The sequence below is a fragment of the Macaca mulatta genome, chromosome 2, assembly GCF_049350105.2.
Source record: "Macaca mulatta isolate MMU2019108-1 chromosome 2, T2T-MMU8v2.0, whole genome shotgun sequence".
In the NCBI taxonomy this organism is placed as follows: Eukaryota; Metazoa; Chordata; class Mammalia; order Primates; family Cercopithecidae; genus Macaca; species Macaca mulatta.
In genome coordinates this window covers 162,293,689-162,318,446 of record NC_133407.1, presented here as the reverse complement: position 1 = coordinate 162,318,446, position 24,758 = coordinate 162,293,689, and the positions used below count along the sequence as shown (strand labels likewise).

General features: G+C 37.7%; 1 protein-coding gene across 7 annotated transcripts in view; it reads right to left on the bottom strand.

The window, feature by feature from the left end:
- Positions 1–24,758, bottom strand: part of POLQ (DNA polymerase theta) — a 105,915-nt gene that overhangs the window by 18,638 nt on the left and 62,519 nt on the right. For 5 of the 7 annotated variants that reach the window (XM_015129970.3, XM_015129971.3, XM_077993847.1 and 2 more), the window contains 7 exons: positions 24,234–24,474; positions 19,230–19,423; positions 16,004–16,141; positions 14,637–14,811; positions 10,628–10,754; positions 9,840–9,961; positions 2,343–2,527 (listed from right to left, as the gene is read on the bottom strand). In XM_015129970.3, the coding sequence (XP_014985456.3) occupies positions 2,343–2,527; positions 9,840–9,961; positions 10,628–10,754; positions 14,637–14,811; positions 16,004–16,141; positions 19,230–19,423; positions 24,234–24,474 (1,182 nt within the window). Of the gene's footprint in view, positions 1–2,342; positions 2,528–9,839; positions 9,962–10,627; positions 10,755–14,636; positions 14,812–16,003; positions 16,142–19,229; positions 19,424–24,233; positions 24,475–24,758 lie in introns of those variants that run through there. The other 2 variants (XM_077993848.1, XM_077993849.1) reach the window with 2 other exon arrangements.

Sequence of the window (24,758 nt, the reverse complement as noted above, 5' to 3'; positions counted from 1 at the left end):
AAGACTTGAAGAGTAGAAAGAGTAGGCTTCGTGACTTTATGACGAAGACGTAACTGGTAAAAAATATCCTCTTCACCTCGCAGCCACCTAAAATGCTACAACTGCAGAATTCGTTTCACTTAAATACAAACAAAAATACCTAAGAAAATTTTGGGAGTAGTGAAGGGAAATGATCTAAACAGGCCATTAAAGAAAGTCTGATTTAATCATAAGGACTGCCGGGGTTCAAAGCCTAGCTCTATCATTCACAAAATGTATAATCTTGCACAAGTCACTTAACCAATTTGTACCTTAATTTCTTCATCTATAAAATGAAGACAGTAATATCTATATCATGGGATTGTTAGGTTTAAAGGATTGCTAGGTTTTACTTGTAACTGTTTAGGAAACTGACATAAAGCAAGCTCTGTATACATATCATTAAATAAAATCTAAAAAGATAACTCGCACGATTATCAGAATTCCGAAAAAAACTTTCAGCATAAGCTAGCTAAAGTCTACCCCCATCCCCATGTTTTTTAATATATTGAGAGAGGGCTTTTTTCCTTTCCTTTTTCTCTTTTTCACGTTTTGTTTTGTTGTTACTACTGTTGTTTTTTTATCTCATGTTACTTAGTGCTGTCTGAGATCTCAGCAAGGCTCAGGGATTAGGTGGTTCGGTGCATGGTGATACAAACAAAAACTGGAATAGCATGAACACTCTTAAATCATGTGAGAATCTATTGAATAGAAGCAGCTGTCTCCGGCGGGGAAGTGTGTTGGATAGGAAGTCAGGGTGCTCAAGTTCTGGCATTCTGAATTTATTCTGGCTCTACCACTTACAGCTACATGACCTTAGGCAAATTACTTTCTGTGCTTCAGTTTCCTCCTCTATAAAATGGTGATGGTAATAATAATAGCTATCTCATGGGTTATGAGAATTAAATATGGGAATATTACCTATTTTACCTAGGGTTTGATTCTTGCTAAATGCAGGATGCCTCTGGGGATTAAACAGACAGAGAGGACAGAGCTGGCTTTTTAAATAGTGGAAGAAACAAGTGTTGGTGCTAAACAGGTGGTTAGAGAAAGTGTTCCATGCTTGATGAGCCAGTCAAGAAGTACAGCTGTGAGGCTGGGTGCCGTGGCTCATGCCTGCGATCCCAGCACTTTGGGAGGCCAAGGTGGGAGGATCACTTGAAGCCACGAGTTCAAGACCAGCCTGGGCAACAAATTGAGATCCCACCTCTGCATAATAAATAAATAAATAAATAAATAAACAAACAAACCCTACAGCTCTGAGGAATTAGAAGTGTAAATGTGAAACAAAAACACAAAAACAGCAGGATCTCAGAGTACGGTGATGTGCATTTACATCAGCTAGCAATCCTACTGTCTTGCAAATGGCATCAGATTTCCCACGAGCCATGTGGTAAGAAAGCATCAGTGTTAATCCAGGCCAGGAAATGGCATAAATGTGGCCTTTGACTTACTCTTTGCCTAATAAGTGGATTAACTAACCAATAACTTCAAGAGCTAAAAAGCTATCAGGTACTAACTATAATCTACAGGTCAGCAATATTTTTTAACAAACATTTAGAGACCACCTTCTATACAAAGCACTATGGCTTGATGCTATAAAAAAACACAAACACGAAAATATGGAACTTTACCTCAGAACACTTACAGACTAGAAAGATTTTTTTTTTTTTTTGAGATGGAGTCTCGCTCTGTCTCCCAGGCTGGAGTGCAGTGGTGCTATCTCAGCTCACTGCAAGCTCTGTCTCCTGGGTTCAGGCCATTCTCCTGCCTCAGCCCCCCGAGTAGCTGGGACTACAGGCGCCGGCCACCAAGCCCGGCTAAGTTTTTGTATTTTTAGTAGAGATGGTGTTTCACTGTGTTAGCCAGAATGGTCTCGATCTCCTGACCTCGTGATCTGCCTGCCTCAGCCTCCCAAGTGCTGGGATTACAGGCGTGGGCCACTACACCCGGCTTAGAAACATGTTTTTTAAGTATACACATGAGCACACATGCGGGTGCACACTAACACACACACTCTTACCACCACTGCCACAATGACATCTACTGAGTACCAGGCACTGTGACCAGCCATACAATGGCTTTAAATGCATATGGTTTTCCTGACACGAAGTAGCCTCAGATCTCAGTCTTTTTGGTTCTTTCTACTGCCACCACAAAAGAAAATATAATGAATACCATGAGATAAGCTCAGATGAAATGTGCTTTGAAAGATCCAAAGTTGGAGAAACTGTTTCTCAGTTGCAAATAATTGAGACCATTTTAAAAATTTTTTGAGTCACTAAATTCTTCTCCTTTATATTAAGCATGTTCACAAAAATCACCTGTTTTGCCTGCTGCCTCAGATCATCCCCAACAGACTCTGGCTCAATCATCTTCCATTCTGCTGCAATGCTCCTGAAAACATCAGCTCCAGTGTTTAACACTTGAATGAGACGACGATCATGGGATAAATGAGCCAAGATCCTCAGTTCAAGCTGGGAGTAGTCAGCAGCCAGTATTAAACCACCTGAAGTAGAAGTGATTTCAGAAAAGCTAGGACCAAGTTCTGTATCACACAATCCAAATTTTATATCATATAATTGAGCAGGATGACAAAAATTTAGTTCTAACTTAGAACTTTGAAATCACATGCCAAAAGTTAAAACCTTCCTCTTAACATGATGGAATTCGGCTCTGTATCTTAGGTCATTTTTTTCCATGTAGCTTTCAAGTACATATAATATGGTTAAAGCCACCCGGACATCTGCCCACTGTGGAGTGTGTTCCTCAGTGTTCCTACAGCACCTGGCACATAATCCAAAATGGTGCTTTCGTGCCTCTCTTATTTTGCTCTGAGTACTTATGAATTGGAAGCTTAATTTTCCTTTTCATTCTACAGAAAACCTTGCACAGTTGCTGGTAGATAATAGGCCCTTAACAAACGATTGTTGAATGAATTAATTAATGAAAAAACTGGTGTCCAATGTGTGCAAATGTTAAGTGGGCTGGAGAGAAATGTGTGCCCTGATTTGACAATAACAAAGTCATTCAGTGAAAAAAATCAAGTGGTCAACAGGTGAGCAAGTTATTAAAAGGATTAAAATAATTTACCTATAGATTAGAAATGGGAGGATTAGATATGCATGACAAAACAAAAACAAAGTTAAAAAATAAAAGCAGGGTCAAAGAAAAATTAGAAAAATATTTGCAACTGATATCACAAAGGACTCATTGCCATTTCACAAAAAGAGTTGTTACTTGTGGAGGAAAAGACCAACTATAAATAAGAAGTTCAGACATACTAAAAAACAAAAGAACCTTAAACATATTAAAGAATGCTCAACTTCATAAGAGAAATGAAAAATCTATGGCAAGAAACAATTTTTCTTCACCTATATTGCAAAAATTACAAAAGTCAGACAATACTCTGTGACAAGGCTAAGGAGAAAAACACTCGTACATCGTTACTGAGAAGTAAAATGGTAATCTCCTCCCCATTAGTTGGCAATTTAACAATATCTATTGAAATTAAACAGGTTTTTACTCCATGACTCAGCAAACAAGCCCACAGATTGCTGCACAGACTGCCTGCACATAGTTTAAACTGGTTTTTGTTTAAATGTCCTTATTGATAAGCAGAAGTCTCTAGTGTAGAAACATTACGGCTGGGCACAGTGGCTCACGCCTGTAATTCCAGCACTTTAGGAGGCCAAGGCAGGCATATCACAAGGTCAGGAGATCGAGACCATCCTAGTCAACATGGTGAAACTCTGTCTCTACTAAAAATACAAAAATTAGCTGGGCATGGTGGCACATGCCTATAATCCTAGCTACTTGGGAGGCTGAGGCTGGAGAATTGCTTGAACCAGGGAGTTGGAGGTTACAATGAGCTGAGATCCTCCCACTGCATTCCAGCATGGTGACAGAGTGAGACTCCGTCTCAAAAAAAAAAAAAACAAAAAACAAACAAAAAAAGAAACATTACATGAAAAAAGCAAGGTACACAATAGTATATACAGAATGCTAATTTTGTGTAAAAATAGGGAAAGAAAAGATTATATACCCATATTTGCTTATATCTGCATAAAGAAATACTGTCAAAATACATAAAAAACCTCATACATGTAGTAATCTGTAAGAGCTGGGAAGGATAGTGTAGATGACAGGGAAGGAAGAAAATACCATCAAAAAACATAAAAAACCTCATACATGTAGTAATCTGTAAGAGTTGGGAAGGATAGTGTAGATGACAGGGAAGGAAGCAAAGCTTCCCAATACACATCTTTTACATCATGTTGATTCCTGAACTATGTTAATAACCTATTCAAAAACAGAGATAAATACTAATTTAAAATAGAGGTTGAGCATCCCTAATCCAAAATTCCAAAATCCAATATGCTTCAAAATCCAAAACTTTTGAGCACCAACAAGATGCTCAAACGCCACGCTCACTGGGGCATTTCAGATTGTGGATTTTTGAATTAGAGATGTTCAATTGGTAAATATAGTGCAAATAAAAAAAAAAAGTCTAAATCTAAAACACTTCTAGTTCCAAGCATTTCACATAAGGGATACTCAACCTGTAAATGACCACAACTTTGGTGGACTTCCTACCACAGACAACTATAAAATTGGACAAATTATAAGGAGAAAAGTTCTCAGATGTTAGACAACAAGCCATGCAGAACTATAATCACTGAGAAGGGTAGAAAATTAGGTGAGCCACACAAAGGTCTTAGGGATCTGAATGGAGGCATTTTCCAGAATCTGTAGCAGGGAAAGGGAGCTGAAACACAGCACTCTATCTCTCTCAACTAAGGAAACAGAGTCTAGAGTTTGGGGCTTTGAGGCAGCTGGAATTTGGAGAGAAAAAAGGTGTGCATAAAAGGAGCACCAGAAATATGCACAGGAATCTCCTTGGATTTTTGATCAAATATTAAGTTGTGCAGGGAGAAAGTGCAGGGCACCAGGCAAAGAACAAACACTGAAGAAATAAATATTACTAAAGGAAGAACAAATACTGCATAGCTTTCAGCTGAACAACTACTTCAACAACATATTCTTGAATGCTAAGAAATGATCAAGCTGTAACAAGACTGAGAAGAAATCTTGTTTAAACAACTTTAGCACCAAGCAGACTCCAGAAAGGCCATACCTTATGAACAGGAATAACCTAGCCCTAGAGTGCAGGCTACTCTAAACATTTGTTAGCAAACCTTTAAAGGCCTCAAAATGACCAAGCTGATGTGAAAGTAAATTGTCTGACAAAAGAAAACTTTATATTCTATTAGTGAAGACTACAAAATCCAAAGATTCAACAAGGTGGCAACCATAACGTCCGCATACTAGCAGCAATGCTTCAGTATTTGTTAATTTAGTGTTCACTGTGGCTTTGTAGAATGCAACTACTATGAATAACAAGAATCAATCACATTTTACAAAAAGCGAAAGATCTTCAAATAACCCACCTGATATGATTTGGCTATGTCTCCATCCAAATCTCACCTTGAATTGTAACAAAACTCACACGTCAAGAGGCAAGGTGAAGATAATTGAATCATGTGGCTGGTTTCTCCCATACTGCTCTCATGGTAGTAAGTCTCACAAGATCTGATGGTTTTATAAACGGGAGTTCCCCTGTATAAGCTCTTGCCTGCCACCATGTAAGATGTCAAGATGCCCCTTTGCTTTTCCTTCATCTTCCACCATGATTGTGAGGCCTCCCCAGCCATGGGGAACTGTGAGTCCATCAAACCTCCTTCCTTTGTAAATTACCCAGTCTCAGGTAGGTCTTTATTAGCAGCATGACAACGGACTAATACACCACCAAACAATTACCCATAGATTCTATAGGTAACCTAACAGTATTGTAGATCAATCAAATTGCAAGTGTTTCTTTTTTGGCTTTGGATAAATTGTTCCATAACAGAGAAACTGCTTAATTAATATTCTGAATAGGCTTTGTCTCAGTGGACTTCCAAATTTTATTAGCTTACAAAATCAAACCAGTGACACAGATATTTTGGAATCTTTCACATTTGTCAAAGAAGAATTTTAAATAGATACGAAAAAATTGGTTTTTATCATACTGACAATGCTCTAGCTTTGTCATTAAAAACCTCTATTTTTTTAGAATTTTAAACAGGAGAATGATGTTTCCCTATTTCTTCATTCTACTATATATATAAAAAAGATTTATATTCAGTTTTCTAAATCAGACCATCAAAAGTGTTACAATACAGTTAAAATTATTTTATATATGTGTACAAATGCTGAGTCATCACTAGCTTAAGGAACTGTTGAAAATTTCTGACAATGAATTTAACAATCTTGTGTACTCTGTCAAAGCTCATTCATGAAAGAGTCCTACAAAGATTTACTGTACTCCAATTCAATATTTTCTTGAAACAAAAGAACATTTGCCAAGTATTCAGTAATCAAAGACAAAAAGAACAATGTGATTTATGTTTTTTGACTGATATCACACAGCATATATTTGAGGCTCCAAGAAAGTGAAAAATGTACTTCTGATCTAGCTAGACAGGTAAGAGAATTTATTTGGAAATGAAAACTTTTCATAAAACCAATTAATAATGGGCGGGGTGCGGTGGCTCACACCTGTAATCCCAATAATTTGGGAAGCTAAGGCTGGAGGATCACTTGAGCCCAGGAGTTCCAGACCAGCCTGAGTAACATAGTAGGACCCCCATCTCTACCAAAACAACAATAATAATAATGATAATTTTATGCATTTTTCAAGAATAAATCAATATGCAGTATAGTTTAATTACAATCAACATGTTATATAAATTGAAAATATTAAAAATTTTTAAAAATGCTCTGATGTTGATGAATTTAGAGTCGCTTTTTTATTTAAGTAACAGTCCTTTGAATTTGACATACTATAGGTACACATCCCTAATCTGAAAATTCAAAATCCAAACTGTTCCAAAATCTAAAACTTTCTGAGCACTGGCATGATGCCACAAGTGGAAAGTTCTACAACTGACCTGTTGTAACAGGTCAAAGTTATAACTTTGTTTCATGAACAAAATTTAAAATATTGTATAAATTACCTTTAGGCTATGTCTATAAGATGTATATGAAACATAAATTTCATGTTATGACTTGGATCCCATCCCCAAGATATCACATTATGTATATGCAAATATTCCAAAATCTGAAACACTTTTGGTCCCAAGGATTTGAGATAAGGGAAACTCAACTTGTAATAATGAGTAACATAAGAGTAAATTTACTTAACTTGTATAGACATTGTTTTGTAATGGATGTTTCTGCTTCAAAGTCAAATTAATACTTCTAAAAAAAAGATGAACCAGCTTTGTCAATGCAGATGCAATTTTTTAAAAAATGAGTCTCTGGTACTCAATTCAGTTACTGGAATTTTTTTTTTTTTTTTTTTTTAAGATAGGGTCTTGCTCTTTCGCCTAGGCTGGAGTGCAGTGGCATGATCATGGCTCACCGCAGCTGCATCCTTCTGGGCTCAAGTGACATGATATTCCCACCTCAGCCTCCTGAGTAGCTGGGACTACAGGTGCGCACCAACATGCCTAGCTAATTTTTTGACTTTCCGTAAAGATGGGGTCTCCCTTTGTTGCCCACGCTGGACGTGAAGTCCTGGACTCAAGCAATCTTCCTGCTTCGGCCTCCAAAAGTGCTGGGATTACAGTTGTGAGCCACCACGCCTTGTGAGAAATACTTTCAAGTATGTTTGAAACAACTTGGGCATGTGATCTACTTTTTCAAAATATAAGTTTTATAAAATCAAGCATACCTTGCTAATTGGACTTTATTATACCTCACAGATATTGCAGTGTTTTGTTTTGTTTTTTTAAAGAAATTAAAGGTTTTTAGCAACTCTGAGTGGAGCAAGTGTATCAGCACCATTTTTCCAACAGCATGTGTTCACTGTGGCACATTTTATTAATAGTAATGCCCACATTATTTCAAACCCTCTCATTATTATCTGTTATGGTGATCTTTGATATTACTGTTATTACAACCCATGAACCACACTCATGTAAGAGTGAACTTCATTGATCAATTTTGTGTGTGTTCTAACTACTCCACTGACTGGCTGTTCCTCTACCTTTCTCCCCTCTCTCTCAGAACTCCCTATTCCCTGAGATACAATATTAAAATTAGGCTAATTAATCACCCTACAATGGCAATGGCCTCTATGTGTTCAAGTGAAAGGGAAAGTCACATCTCTCGTGTTAAACCAAAAAGCTAGAATTGATTAAGCTTAGTGAGGAAGGCATGTCAAAAGCTGAGATAGATTGAAAGCTAGGCCTCTTGTGTCACACAGTTAGCCAAGTTGTAAATGCAAAGGAAAAGTTCTTGAAGGAAATTAAAAGTGTGACTCCACTGCACACACAACTGATAAGAAGGCAAAACAGGCTTATTGCTAATATGGAGAAAATTTGAGTGGTCTGGACAATAAAACTCAAACCAGCCACAACATTCTCTTAAGCCAAAGTCTAATCCAGAGCAAGGAGACTCTGATGTACTATTCAGCATGTCAATTGCATTTTCCTACTCCAGAATTTCTATGAAGGCTGAGAGGGGTGAGGAAGCTGTAGGGAAAAAAAAAAAACACAACTGATTCATGAGTTTTAAGAAAACTCTGTGGCACTCCAGCCTGGGCGAGAGTGAGACTCGGTCTCAAAAAAGAAAAAAAAAAAAAAAGAAAGAAATTACCATACACCTTGGCTGGGCGAGGTGGCTCACGCCTGTAATCCCAGCACTTTGGGAGGCCGAGGCGGGTGGATCACCTGAGGTCAGGAGTTCAAGACCAGCCTGACCAACATGGAGAAACCCCGTCTCCACTAAAAATACAAAATTAGTCGGGTGTGGTGGCCCATGCTTGTAATCCCAGCTACTAGGGAGGCTGACGCAGGAGAATCGCTTGAACCTGGGAGGCGGAGGTTGTGGTGAGCCAAGATCGCACCATTGCACTCCAGCCTGGGTAACAAGAGCAAAAGTCTGTCTCAAAAAAAAAAAAAGAAATTACAATACACCACACAGACCTTCTGGGGACTCCCTTGGATAACTTTGATAGAATTTTGTATGCTGATAGTTTAGATATAAGTAAAACTAAAAATTGCCAAGCAGGGCATGTCATCATAGGTCTGAATTCACCATTGGCAAAAAGTTTCTGATGGAATTTAAATAAATTCAGATGGTTAATTGTGCTCACTAGGACTTGCCAGTTGGTGAAAGATTAAAGAACAAATATGTATACTAACAGTCGGGATGATCTGCAAGTTACGTCATCACTTCCAAACGTCTTGACAACAAAAGGTTTACGACTAGAGTACTGAGGAGAGGTCAGGCAGAATGAGAATAGCTTTAGGGGCCACCCCATGCAATAGGAAGCAGCAGTGCAGAAAAAGAGAGAAAAAACATAAAAGCAAACAAGTTAGAAGGAGAGAAAAACTGTGCCCTTACAGGTCAAGGGAGAAGAGAAATTGAAGGAGGAGTTGATTAACAGTGACAAATGCTGTAAACAAGTTAAAGAGGATGAAGACTGACAAAATCAACTGGACTTTGCAAAGAAGTTTATGACGTTAGAAAACATGGTTTCAGCAGACTGTTGCTGCTGAGCACACACCATAAAAGTTTTCCACAGAGCAGATCATGGAGACGATGACGGCTATAAACCTGGCACGACAAAGGAGAAAGGCAGGCTCCACTGTAGACAGAAAGATGGAGGGACCAATGCATGCTCTAAATCTCACTCATATTTCAGGCTTTATCCATGCTTTGAAAAACATTCTCACAGCAATGAGAAGCTTCAAAGCTATCAGCCACCTTACCTGGGAAAGGCACAAAGGCATGTCGCATGCTAATTGAAAATGGCATTCCTCTGTCTGCAGCTCTCTCCTCCATCTGTGCCTGGCGTCCAGGGTTCAGGCTGCAACCCTTCTTACTTTTTCCTCTGTGGTGCAAACAACATCATCAGTTAGACATGAAGCAGTCTCAAATATATGAAAAAGGTCTGATTTTCAGTAACATCAGTATTTCCATCTAAGAAACTTAATAAAACCCTTATCTGAGGGCTGGATGTGGTAGCTCACACCTGTAATACCAGCACTTTGGGAAGCCAAGGCGAGCAGATTGCTTGAGCCCAGGAGTTCAGGTCTAGTCAGGGCAACAAAGTGAGACCCTTGTTTCTACAAAAATTAACTAGGCATGGTGGCACACGCCTGTGGTCCCAGCTACTCAGGGGGCTGAAGTGGGAGGATTGCTTGAGCCCAGGAGGTAGAGGTTGCAGTGAGCTGAGATCGCGCCACTGCACTCCAGCCTGGGCAAGAGAGCAAGACTCCATCTCAAACAAACAAACAAACAAAAACAAACAAACCTTTATCTGAGACTCATTTTAAAGCTTAACAAAGACATTAGAACTTTTTTTTAGCAAACAGTCAATTAAGCATGAATTAGATTCTTTATAGATGGGACTCAGAATTCAAAATGGTCTAGGACAGAAATGGGTATGTCTGAAACATAAAATTAAGCTAATTTCATTTATTTGTCTAATAAGCTATTTTGAGCCATTCATACTTAAAAAAGTTTATTAATACAGATACAGAGAAACAGTGCCTACCTGCCCATGGGAAGTAGGCCTTTGCCTATAGCTTGAGAAGGTGGGCTTTCTCCTACTAGTGTTGGCATTTTGATTTCAAAATCTCTTGGCACATTCTGAATATTTGGTTCTGTAAAGGTTATTCGTCCTAAAATCAAGCAGAATAAAGATATAAAATTAGAAAAAAAATCTGGTATTTGTTTTAACAGTATTCACATTTCTGGATTATCTTAAAAATGCAGACTATCAATGCTGAACTGAAATAAATTTACATTTAAATATTTTTCATCATGTTCATGTGTCTAACAATGATAAAATAAGTACAAGACCATCCCAAAATATACGAATGTATGAATTGGCTACAATACTATGTTTTACACAGAAAACAATCTCACAATGAGAAGTAATTTGATAAACTGAACTGTTCCTATGCTAAAATGAGTATCAGATTTCAGCCCTATAACATGTTAGTGGCCAGATTCGTGAGTAAAGGCTAATCAAATGGATCTTAGGAGAAACAACCACTGAAGCTTCTAAAAAGCCCATCACTTTCAGACATCATCTGGCTGTTTTTCTTCATCATTATCATTCATCAAGAGAATCAACAATAGTACTGACTAGAAGTACTGAATCAGGTGAAACTTGAATCAGGTGGTTAATAGTAAATTTTCCAGTGAACAGAAAGCTGTTTTTTTTAAAAAATGCTTATAAGCCTGGCCAACACAGTAAAACCCCGTCTCTACTAAAAACAAAAAAAATTAGCTGGGCATGGTGGCGGGTGCCTGTAATCCTCAGCTACTTGGGAGGCTGAGGCAGGAGAATCGCTTGAACCTGGGAAGTGGAGGTTGCAGTGAGCTGAGATCATGCCACTGTACTCCAGCCTGGGCAACAAAGTGAGACTCTGTCTCAAAAAAAAAAAAAAAAAAAAAAAAAAGCTTATAAAACCTTTATTTCCCAATATATTTTACATCTTTTGTTTACTTATTGGTTGAATTTCTCTAAAACATGAAAACATGTTAAGTATCACTCCAAAAAAGTTTGAGTAATTTTGTTACTGTGATTTTTATAACACTATCAGTAACACTAAAACTCTATTTTATGACACACTCTTCATTGTAACAGGCTGTCTACTAGCTATGTATAACTCTATCGTCTTCTGATAAACCAGACATTTTAAGTGACTTGGACATTGTTTTTCTGAATGGTCCCCTGATATTATATATTTGTCATTTAGCTTTTAGCACAAAATAAGTGCTCCATCAATGATAACCTTTAACATAATTATTGTCATTAAATGGCCTGTGCAGTGTTACAAAGCTAACAAACAGCAGAGGAAGGCACCCAAGGCTCTTTTTACGTCAACACATTGTCTTCTTTTCTATAACACTTAATATTCAGCACACTACTCTGGTCTATTAGTTGAATTAATGAGGCAACACTGGCAGACCAAAAAAATGGTAAAAATAAATTACAAAGAATGAATATATAGCTTAATGGACATGAAGTATATTCATGAAATGGCTTTGCTATGCTTAAGCTTGTATTTCTAAATATTATAAAAGTTATAAAATATTATTAAAATACATTTCTAAATTCACTAAGTAAAATCAGTAACAAAATCAAAATAAATGTTGCATATTTATTTGTTCTTTACAAACAAATAACAAAGCAGAAGGCTTATTACTGATTTTACCTTCTGCTTTGTAAAGAACAAATAAATGTGCAACACCATTGAAAATTCTACGTTGCTGGGTGTTATGGCTCATGCCTATAATCCCTGCACTTTGGGAGGCCGAGGTGGGTGGATTATGAGGTCAAGAGATCGAGACCATCCTGGCCAACATAACGAAACCCTGTCTCTACTAAAATTACAAAAATTAGCTGAGGCAGGAGAATCGCTTGAACCCAGGAGGCAGAGGTTGCAGTGAGCCGAGATCACGCCACTGCACTCCAGTCTGGCGACACAGTGAGACTCCATCTCAAAAATAAATAAATAAATAAATAAATAAATAAATAAAAAATAAAAATTTAAAAAAGAAAATTCTAGGTTGATGTTGTCTTTTCATCCCGGAGGGTTTTATTTTACATACGTTTATATTATTAGCAAATGTTTCCTTTTTTTGTTGTTGTTGAGATGGAGTCTTACTCTGTCGCCCAGGCTGGGGTGCAGTGCCGCTATCTCGGCTCACTGCAAGCTCCGCCTCCCGGGTTCACGCCATTCTCCTGCCTTAGCCTCCCGAATAGCTGGGACTATAGGTGCCTGCCACGATGCCCAGACTAATTTTTTGTATTTTTAGTAGAGACAGGGTTTCACCATGTTAGTCAGGATGGTCTCGATCTCCTGACCTCATGATCTGCCCGCCTCGGCTTCCCAAAGTGCTGGGATTACAGGCGTGAGCCACTGTGCCCGGCCTAGCATATGTTTCAAAGTGAAATTTAAATACTAACAGGGCAAGATATCACTAGGATGGGACAAGTTTAGAAAGTTTAGAACAAGGGATAAAGCAAGTAGAGAAAAGCAGCGCCTCATGAAGCTTCCGCACTAGGTAACAGCAGCAACTGATAGTGAGCGCTTTCTAGGAGCCATGCACTATTCTAAATACTCTACATCTATGAAACTATTTAATCCTCAGAATTACCAGGTGAGGTAAGACTGTTATTACCTTGTTTATTTGTTTATTGGTTTATTTATTGATTGACTGAGACAAGGTCTCACTCTGTTGCCCAGGCTGAAGTTCAGTGGCTCAATCACAGTTCACTGTAGCCTTGACCTCCCAGGCTCAAGCGATCCTTCTATCTCAGCCTCCCAAGTGGCTGGGACTACAGGCACAAGATACCACACGCATGGCTAATTTTTTAACTTTCTAAAGAGACATGGTTTCACTATCTTGCCCAGGCTAGGCTCAAACTCCTGGGCTCAAGTGACCCTCCCATCTTGGCCTCCCAAAGCGCTGGGATTACAGGCAGCAGCCACTGTGCCCAGCCCATTACCTTCTTTTATACATGAAAAAACTTAGGCATTGAGAGGTTAAGTATCTTGTCTAAAGATTCACAGAACCAGGATTCAAACCCTGATTTCTGATGTCAAAGCCCACATTCTATACCACCAATCTAAACTGCCTGCCTCCTCTATGAATGAGTTAAAGCCACCCTTTCTTCCACTACACATCACATTTGGCAAATATTTAGAGTTTTGTATTGCCTAGAGAAAGAATACATTTTTCTTCATAAGATTACACTCTTACTTATCTCAAGAGGACCATGAGATAACCAAAGGACTCTACAGCTTTCTTTTCTGCTTGGGTAAAATAAGACACTTACTTATACAGATGCCCCAGAGGCCTACTGAGATCAACTTGGAGAAATCTTAAGAGGCTCAAAAAAGAGCTGGGACTGAAATCAGATAAGACCACTGACTCAAATATTTAATTCCTGTGTATACTCACACTGAAAGCACTGTCTCAGACATCCCAGTTACTCTATACAAGTACTTAAAAGCAGGAACCAGGCTGGGTACAGTGGCTCACTCCTGTAATCCCAGCACTTTGGGAGGCCGAGGCGGGTGGGTCACCTGAGGTCATGAGTTCAAGACCAGCCTGACCAACGTGACAAAACCCCATCTCTACTAAAAACACAAAAATTAGCAGGGTGTGGTGGTGTGTGCCTGTATTCCCAGCTACTTGGGAGGTTGAGGCAGGAGAATCACTTGAACCTGGGAGGTGGAGGTTGCAGAGAGCCAAGATCGTGCCACCACACTCCAGCCTGGGCAACAAGAGTGAAACTCTGTCTCAAAAAAAATAAAAAATAAAAAATAAATAAATAACTAAAAATAAAAGCAGGAACCAATACTCATCTCTGTACCCAGGTAGTATCTATCTATGCTTTGGAAAAAGCATGTATTTTATAGGTGTAAAACTTTACTGAACCCCTTGATCAATACTTGAATTCTTGGCCATCATAAGAAATATTGCATATGAAAATGTTTTTACTTCAAAATTGGATATTGTTTATACTTAAGATTTCTCATCACCTGTAGCAGTGTGCGACTGTGATACAGGATAGATTCTTTCCATTCCAAGAAAAGGATTAAGACGCTTTTCCCGCTGAAGGGGAAAGACCACTTTGGTAATAGCATTAGTGATTCTTCTCCATTCTAATATCAAACCTGGTAAAGGATGTAATGCCTTTAATTTATTTAAAACATCCTGCCAAAAAAACATAATAAGGTAAGATTGAATTCTTGTCCAAATTCCATAGCAAGTTAGAATCTCTTTTCTGTAAATAATACAATCTCAAAATTAAATTTGAGAGTAATATCTACAACTCAAAACTCTTACTTGGGTTTTTTTTTAAACCACCATATTGATAAAACTATAACTACAGTTTATAAAATGCAAATGTGGTAATACTGAGCACTATCAATTTAAAACTACCTTTTTCAAAAAAAATCAATGAATTGTCAGTCTAACAAAGTAACTGCCCCCGCACACCCCACCAAAAGTTTATTTTACATCATCTGTTTTCTTTATGCATTTTCCTCCTTCACTCCTCACATGACTGGAAGTATACCAGTTGTTTTTGTGCTTGCCCGGATACTTAATATGCTTTCCATATGAAGGTAATCAGGAGACATTTATTTTTAAAAGTTTGAATTTTTCATACTATAGACTTTCAGTGAACTATTAAGGAACAGAAACTTGTGAGTTAAAAGGCCAGTGAGATTAAATAAAAAAATGTGCTATAGCCTGGAGCTAAAGAAACTTCCTAGGAGCAGACAAATCATAGATAACGGTATAAGGACCACAATTCTACACAAGGGCAACTTGGATAGCTCTATGGCTATATTTTCTACCCTATTTTTCCCCTGAAACATCAGTAAAAAGTAAAATTAAGCCCTTTCTTCCATCCCACTAATGCATATAGTTTCCATGGATTATGATTAACAATTTTACTTTGAAATTAGCAGATTAAATTCTTAAATCAGGGCCTGGTGCAGTGGCTCATGCCTGTAATACCAGCACACTGGGAGGCCGAGGCAGGAGGATCCCTTGAGGTCAGGAGCTCAAGACCAGCCTGGCCAACATGGTGAAACCCTGTCTCCACTAAAAATACAAAAATTAGCCAGACATGGTGGCTCAACTTTATAAACCTTTATACCATGTTAATGATAGGAAGGAAGGACACAACTGCTAACTTAGATTATGATTCAGATTTTCCATGCTGGAATATCTCCACAGAATTTGTGGGCTACCAAACCACAAACCAATGTGTTAATTTATATCTGGGTAAATTCAAATGGTAGGCTAAGATCTTGATTTCATCAGCATTCTTTCTAGACACCAAAATGTTAAAAGCAGTTTAGGTTCTGCCCTGCTCTGTGACTGCCCCAAAGAGCACCTTACTAGTGCTGAACTGTCTTCCCAGCCTTAGCTTGCGTCCATTGTCATTCCCTCTTCTGGTGGAACCCAGAGTTTTCTTGCTGCCTTGGTTTTTCATCTCTCCATTTGGGGGCAACTTCAATTCCAAAAATAAAACCTGCAAGAAATTAATGCCTCTTTAGTCAAGAATGAAACTTGCAAGGACTATCATTTAGAAAATATTTTAAGTTATTTTAGAAAACAATCTCTACAGTTCAACATGGATTGAAATAATGTTTCTCCGGATAATTTGGAATTACCACATTTAATAAATGATGGCAATGAAAATGTATATGTCAGGTAGTCGATCCATATTCTAATTAGGCACTATCAGATTAATACTAACACAGGCCTTTTTTTTTTTTTTTTCTTGAGACAGGATCTCACTGTCACCCAGGCCAGAGTGTAGTGGTGTGATCACAACTCACTATAGCCTTGACTTGCTGAGCTCAAGTGATCCTCCCACCTCAGCTTCCCGAGTAGCTGGGGCCACAGGCGTGCACCACCATGCCAGGCTAATTTTTGTATCTTTGGTAGAGACAGGATTTCGCCATGTTGGCCAGGGTGGTCTCAAACTCCTAAGCACAAGCAATCCACCCACCTCGGCCTCCCAAAGTGCTGGGATTATAGGCATGAGCCACCACACCCAGCCAGCTTTTAAGCAGTCAGGAACACAGGCATGTATATACGTTGTGCTGAGCAACTGGCAAACAAGTTATTAACATTGAGACTTATTGCTGTAAGAATTGTGAGCTCTCCTAAATGAGCCTGTTCAATCAGTTAAGCCCCATAGATCAACATGGAAGCTTACATGGCTATTGTCTCATTACAAAAATCAGAAAACACTAAAGTAGGAAGGGGTTTAAAAAGTCATCTAGTACCACCACCACAATGCTGGGCCCTGACAGTCCCTAGGCACAAAAAGTTAGGAGAAGGTGGCCAATACAATGTGGCAATAATGAATGCTAGAGAGGGCTAGCAGCACCCACTGAAGATACCAGGACCACGCTGTGCAGAAGGTGGAAGATCCCATGTAACACTCACAAGCTCAGATTAGAGGGGATGAAACTAGGGCAATTCAGAACATTATCTACTATACCTAATCATTCACTTATATATTTTGAGTGGGTTTTAATGAACCTTGAATTATTTTCCCAGTAATAATTCTAAAAATTGAAACTATTTGTGTAAGCACAAGAATTTTTCCCACAAGTTGGGCCAGGGATGGAAGGGAAGATAATCCCTGTGCTTCCCTAGAATAGTAATGATGACAGAAATAATGATCTGGTTCCAGTTTCAACTGGGGTCTTAGGAATGAAAGGTACTGAGGCTTTCTGCAGATGTCAGTAACTACTTAGCCCAAGAACTGTGTTACACAGATGTGAACATATGCATGTATAGGGATTAGGGTTGCCACACATACCAAATAAAATTACCAGTTAAATTTGAGTTGCATGGGGCATACTTATACTAAATTGTTATTCATTGTTTACCTGACATTCAAAATTTTTTATTGACAAATTATAGTTGTATACATTCATGGGGTACAAGATGATGCTTTGATGTAAGTATACAATGTGGTGTGATTAAATTAAGCTGAGTAACATATTAATCACCACACTTAGACCTATCATTTTTTATGGTAAGACATTTGAAATTTACTCTCTTACTTTGAAATATATAATACATTATTATTGACTATAGCCACCCTGTGTACAATAAATCTTAGAATCGATTCCTCTTGTTTATCTGAAACTTTGTACCCTTTGATAAACAATTCCCCATTCCCCTATCTAAAACTTTATACCCTTTGATTAGCAACTCCCCATTTCCCCACTCCCTACTTCCCCAGCCTCTGGTAACAACTGTTCCACTTTCCACTTCAAGGAGTTCAACTTCATTGGATTCCACATATAGTGAGATCATCTGAAACATATGGTACTTATCTTTCTTTAACTGGCTTATTTCACTTAGCATAACATCCTCCAGGTTCATCCATGTTTTCAAAAATGACAGGATGAAATACAAAATTGAAACTGGATGTGCCATATTTTATCAGGCAACCCTAGTATAGGTATCGAAGGGTACACGAATGGCAGTATAGGAGAAAAAAATCAAGTAACTGGATAGGAAAAATAAAACACTATTAAAGTAACAATAAGGCAACAAACCCAGGAAGAGAGACCCATTATGAATAAAGACAACACAAAGATTTCAAGTTATATATGTAGAAGTTCTTTAGCTTAAGCTTTTTTTTTTTTTTTTTTTTTTTTTTTGGTGAAGCTTTCAGAATTAACTGTGAAACTTCTCATACAAATTACCTTCCAGGTAACTGCCATTTTGACATGCAGGACTAAGAAGAAGCCAATATCAAAGGTCCTTTACTCTTAGTCCAGGGTTTGCTTGAGACCTATAGCTTACATGCTTTCAGGCCCATCTGAATCACAAGGGCAGCAATTCCTGCCTTGCCCCAAACCTACTTGTGCTGAAACAGAGATTCTATATTTTCTATAAGTTCCCTATGTAATTTTATGTGCAGTCAGCTAGGTATTGGCTTGGGGACTTTAAAAGCGGATACCAAAAAGAAAAAAAAAGGGCACCACTAAATTCAACACATGAATAAGAGAAATCAAGTTCCTCATTTTCTTTAAAATATGTTAACGAAGGAACAGAAAATCAAATACTGCATGTTCTCCCTTATCAGTGGGAGTTAAATGAGAATTCATGAGCACAAAAATCCCTTTTTCATTTAATCTCAGAAAAATGTCCAGTTTCGTATTCTATAGAAAGATGTTAGGGCAAGCAAGGAAGGGGTAAGGGCTCATGAAATGACTAACTTTCTGGAGAAATAGCTATGCTGTCATGCAATCACCACTACCAATCATTTCTTCAACAAATATTTAGTGAGTCCCTCCTCTGTTCCAGGCAAATCTCCTTCTTGAGGAGCTTACTTTCTAGAAGTCCTCTTTATTACCTTCCTTTATTTGTAAATTATATCTGTATATAATTATAATTTATAATCTGTATAAAATATACAGATATAATTTACAAATTAGATGCTAGAATATCCCCAAAGCAATCTGGTTAACTGGCTGTTTCATTTTAGTGATCTTTAGTGTTCAGGTAAATACACACACACACACACACCCCACAATCATTTTAACTCTAAAAATTATTTATCTATATCCCTATCCCCATGATACAACCTCAGCGATGTCATCTGAACTGGTGAAAGAAAAACTGTGGCCAGCTAGTTGATAGGCCTGGGTCTCAATTGCATCCAGCTTGGCTTGCATTATGTGTTTCTGACCTTCACATTCTGCAGTACTAAAGCCAATTCCATTTAGTTCGAGCAAGGCCAAGCAGTACTGAGAGGGCATTTCCACCTTACGGAAAACATCTGGAAGAAAAAAGAAAATTGAAATGTTAATTCATTGGCTAAGTGGCTAGATTAGCAGCCTTACTTAAACTATACAGAATTCATCTAGAAAAATCCAGAAACGCTACCAATGTATCCTTCAGGAGCCAGTCTCCCAAGCAGCATCCTCAAGCCAACAATGAAAGGTGGAAAAGTACAGGCTAGTTTAGCACTGGACAACTATCCTTGTCTCTGCAGAGAGTAGAAGAGTTGGCAATCTTATGACTAGTCTGGATTACAAGAGACTATATTTCTCCAAAGATGTTTCTGCTTCTACTCTTAGCAGGAGCATAACAATCAACCTTACTTTGAAATCCAAAATGCTCCAAAATCTGAAACTTTCTGAGCACTGACATGACACCACAAGTAGGACAGTCCATACCTGACTTTATGTGACAGGGCACAGTCAAAATGCAGGTGTACAACACAAAGTTTATTCAGCGTCTCTAAAGGAAAAAAGTCCCTCTTTGCCCCATTCAGTTTCAATATCTCTTTTCTGCCAGACAACCACAGACTGCCTACATGAGTGACTGAGACAGTGACACCTTTGCTTTCTGAAGGTTCCGTGTACACAAATTTTATTTTGTGCACAAAACTATTACATTGTATAAAATTATCTTTAGGCTATGTCTATAGGTATATATGAATTCTACATTTAGACTTGGGTCTCATCCCCAAGATATCTCATTATGTATATGCAAATATTCCAAAATCCAAAAAAATCTGAAATGTAAAAACACTTCTGGTCCCACATTTTGGATAAGGCAGATTTAACTTATATATTAAAGGCCCTGAGAGGACCTGAAGCAAAGACAACTATTTAATTTTATTTTAAGTGAAAGTCCCAAACTTATTTGACCATTAAATCCTTTTTTCATATAATACTTCTTAACATCTTGAAAAGTAAGCATCCATGGAATGTACTATAGGAAATGCTGTCCTAAATCATTAAGAAAGAATCCCTAACACTTCAGCTTCCAGTATTGAGTCACTAGGAATCTGAGCAACCCTGGCCCACCCTCCCCAGCTCCACACAAGCACATAATTTGAGGCACTGCTGGTCTCAATTAGCATGAGAAATCTCCAGGGACACCCATAACCACCATGAAAAGCAAAGAAACAAATGAGAGTTACTGGCTTCTAACCACCTGCAGAAGGTATGAAGCTGTCAGAGCCTGGCTTTAGAAGCCTGGAACTAGTGAAGAAATTCATGTTACTTGAGACTAGAGAAATAATGAACTTGGGTCAAAACAGGAACAATCGGAGAAGCACAAAGTAAGACTGGCAGGAAGCTAGACTGCATCCATAGCCATTAGGAAGGAGCAAGGTCGTTATGGGAATGGAATCCCATAGCAAAAAAAGTTAAGGGGATATGGATCCTTGAAACAACAACAGGATGAGGAGCTGAGTCTCAGACTCCTGTTCTGAAACAAAACTCTCAAAGGTTACTGTGGTCCTTGGATGCGGAGTAGTGTGGTACCCAGCAGAGGCAGGAGCAAAACCTTTCTAAGGGAAGATTTCCCCACATAAGTCCTGCAGGGATCCTTGATCATAATAAATCCTGTATGAACTCACAAAAAATGTGAAAAATACAAGACAGCAAAGAAATGTGAATAGGACTCAGAAGAAACAACCAAGAACAAATTCAGATCCCCAAAATTGCAGATAACGACTAGTTAAGAATATTGCACAACTGTGAATGAACTACTTACAAAACAAAAAGTGACTAGAAACAAAGTAAAATAGTAGGAAAATAGAGAACAAGTGTGTATCAATAATCATAATAAGCAGAAATACATCAATGATCACAATAAATTGGCAAATTTGCAAAAAAAAAAATATATATGGTAAGCCTGAAAAATAAATAAGCTATACTTTGTTTATAAGACATGTCTGAAGATAGGAACCTAGAAAGGTTAAAAGGGATAGAAAAAAGCTATATGAAGTAATATTAAGAGAAAGCTGATGTTGCCATATTCATATAAGAAAACAGACTAAGAATAAAAATCATTATTTGTTATACAGATGGTCATAATACAATAATAGAAGGTTTAATTCACCAGGAAGACAAATCAATTTTAAACACATACACACCTAATAAAATGGCCTCAAAACAAAACTGATTGAATTACAGGGAAAATAAGACATAGAATATTTTGAAAACAACTTTGACTTAACAGACATATAAAATTGTGCATCCAGAATTAGAGTACACATTCTTTTGTGTGCACATAGAGCACTTACACAATAGTTCAAGTTTTAGATCATTAATTGTTCTCTAAAAATTTCCAGAATAAGTATTATATAACCATGTACTCTAACTACAACACAATTAAGTTTAAAGATAATAAAAATACAAAATAAAAGTTTCTAAATATTTAGGAATTAAAAGTCATTCTTCTAAATAATTTTTGAGTGAAAAAATATACCAGAAATCTAAAAATATCTAGCATGATAAGAATATTATATATCAGGCCAGGAATAGTGGCTCACACCTGTAATCCCAGCACTTTGGGAGGCAAAGGCAGGAGGACTGCTTGAGGGCAAGAGTTCGAGACCAGTCTGGGCAACACAGCAAGACCCCCATCTCTACAAAAAACAAAAAAAAGTTGTGTGTGTGTGTGTGTGTACACATCAAAATTGTGGAATACAATAAAAGTAGTGCTTTGAGGAAAATTTATAGCCATATATATATACATTTTGTGTGATACAGATCCTCACTCTATTGCCCAGACTGGAGTGCAGTGGCAGAATCTCTGCTCACTGCCAACTCCGCCTCCGGAATTCAAGTTATTCTCATGCCTCAGCCTCCCAAGTAGCTGGGATTACAGGTGCATGCGACCACACCCAGCTAATTTTCGTATTTTTAGTAGAGACAGGGTTTCACCATGTTGGCCAGCTGGTCTCAAACTCCTGGCCTCAAGTGACCCACCCACCTCAGCCTCCCAGAGTGTTGGGATTACAGGCGTGAGCCACTGCACCCCGCCACCTTATATTCTTAAGTTAGAAAAGAAAAAAAAAATTTGAGAAGTAATGGTTTTAAGGTCAAAGAGGAATATTGAAAAAGGACTACAAAATAAAGTAAGGGGAAATAGATAATATAGATGTGGACAGAAATGAAGGAAATAGAAAACAAAAGTAATAGGAAGAATCAAAGACAAAAGTTGGTTCTTTGAAAAGACTAGAAAATTGGCAAAATTTCAAGTGACATTAAATAATAATATTATGAAAGAAAAAGAGGATATAACAAATAAACCAGAGATGTAAAAAAGAGAGACTTAGCAATAGCTGTATACCAATAAATTTGAAAATTTAGATGAAACATAAATTCCTTAAAAATATATAGGTTGGGAATGTCACAGCGGAGTAATAAAAAGAAAAAAAAATTGGAAAAAAATAGATATATATAGCTTACCAAATATACTCAAAAAGAAATAACTGAATAATCTTACAGTTATTAAGGAAATCAAAGTTGTAGTAAAAATATCTTTCTATATCAGATGAGAATACCTCCTGGCTAACAGAAAAATTTTAAAAATAAAACGTATCTATATCTCTTTCTACAAAGAAATAATTATATTCAAACTAAATCTGATAGCTGTCTACATTCTCTCCCAAAACTTCCCTTATCTCAATGCACTTCAATTCTTGAATTCTATGAATAGGAAAACATTAACAATGTATAAAAATGCATTTAATACCTCCTAACCACCCTTTTTTTTTTTGAGATGGGGTCTCACTATGTAGTCCAGGTTGGTCTCAAAATTCTGGGCTCCAGTGATCCTCACACCTTAGACTCCTGTGTAGCTGGGATTACAGGCAGGAGCCACTGAGCCAGGCTAGCCATACATTTTTGAAAGTGCAGAAAAAAAAGAGCTTTCAAAAGCACATTGAAATGGTGAGAGTTAAAAATTATAATAATCAACTAACATAATAAGCACCTGCTCTATGACGAACACTGTCCATATTATATTCACTATCTTATTTAATCCTTAGAACAACTTTATAAGAACCAGACTTACAGTTTCAGTAGTTTGCCCAAAGTCCCTCAGCTCATAAGTGGATAGTCCAGATCCAAACCCTAGTCTGTATGAACTCATCCATCTATTTTCTAGTACCTATTGATCAGTCAATAAATTCAGTCATCTCCTCACAATGAAGCCAAATTTGTTCTACTTCACATCTCTATCATAAGCATCCGTTAAGCTCTCTGTAGTCAGGGTGCTCAATCTGGGCCAGCAGATAACAATGACAATAAATTCATGTTATTTGCTATGAGGGAACAAAGAGACTCTCATGACTATCCTTTGCTGTGAAAAAACATCTGTTGGTTAACAGTTTCAAAAAGAAAAGAGTTAACTCTTTGAAATCCATTAAGGATGTCTTCTAAGTGTGAATAAAAATTATTTGATAAAGTTCAAATACAAAATTAGCAACAACTGCATAAATGCCATTTTGTAATTTTCTTCACACAAGGGCCAGAAGTCAGCAAATTATGGCCAAACTAACACTAGATGCATGTTTTTGTAAAGTGCTATTGGAAGACAGCCATTTGTTTTGGTCTTGTCTACAGCTGCTCTTTTGCTACAATGGCAGAGTATTCGTGATAGAGATTGTTTGGTTCACAAAGCCAAAAATATTTACTTACTCTCTGGCCTTTTACAGAAAAAAAGCACTAGACAATCCAAAGGTAGGATTTACATAAATACGTGATTTACCCATTTTTTATAAAGAGTGGCTAAATCTCTATCTCTAATCTATAACATAAAAATGCCAGAAACTTGGTTTTTACCTTGAAGGTTTTCCTTCTGCAACAGAGAGTTGAGCTGATTCATAGAGTTGAAGATGAGAATGGACTCCACAGATGCTCTGTATCGCCCAGAATGCTCACTGCCAGCATTTAGCCCCAGGCTTTGAATCCCTTGGCTGGTCTCCATCCCTTCTAGGAGTGGAAGCTCATGAGGAAGAAAACTGGTAACTATGCTATGAAGAGTCGGCTCCTGAGAATCTGGATCTAGTAACCAGCATGCCACCTGAATGGGATAGCAATGAGAATATTTTCCTGATTTTTTTCGAAGACACTTTTGTACCTCTAAATGAAAAGGGGAAAAAAGAAAGCTTATTTCTAACCTCACTCATTTTCATTTAATATTTATTCAGTGGTTTTCCCAGGAAAGAAGGAAAGAATAATTGTAACAGGACTCATTTTTGGTAGCAATAACAGCAATGGCTTTCAAAGAAAGAAAAGTTGTAACTATTCCATTACTACAATGCTCAGGCCGATCCAGTTTAGCAGTAGGCTTGACAAACAAGTGTG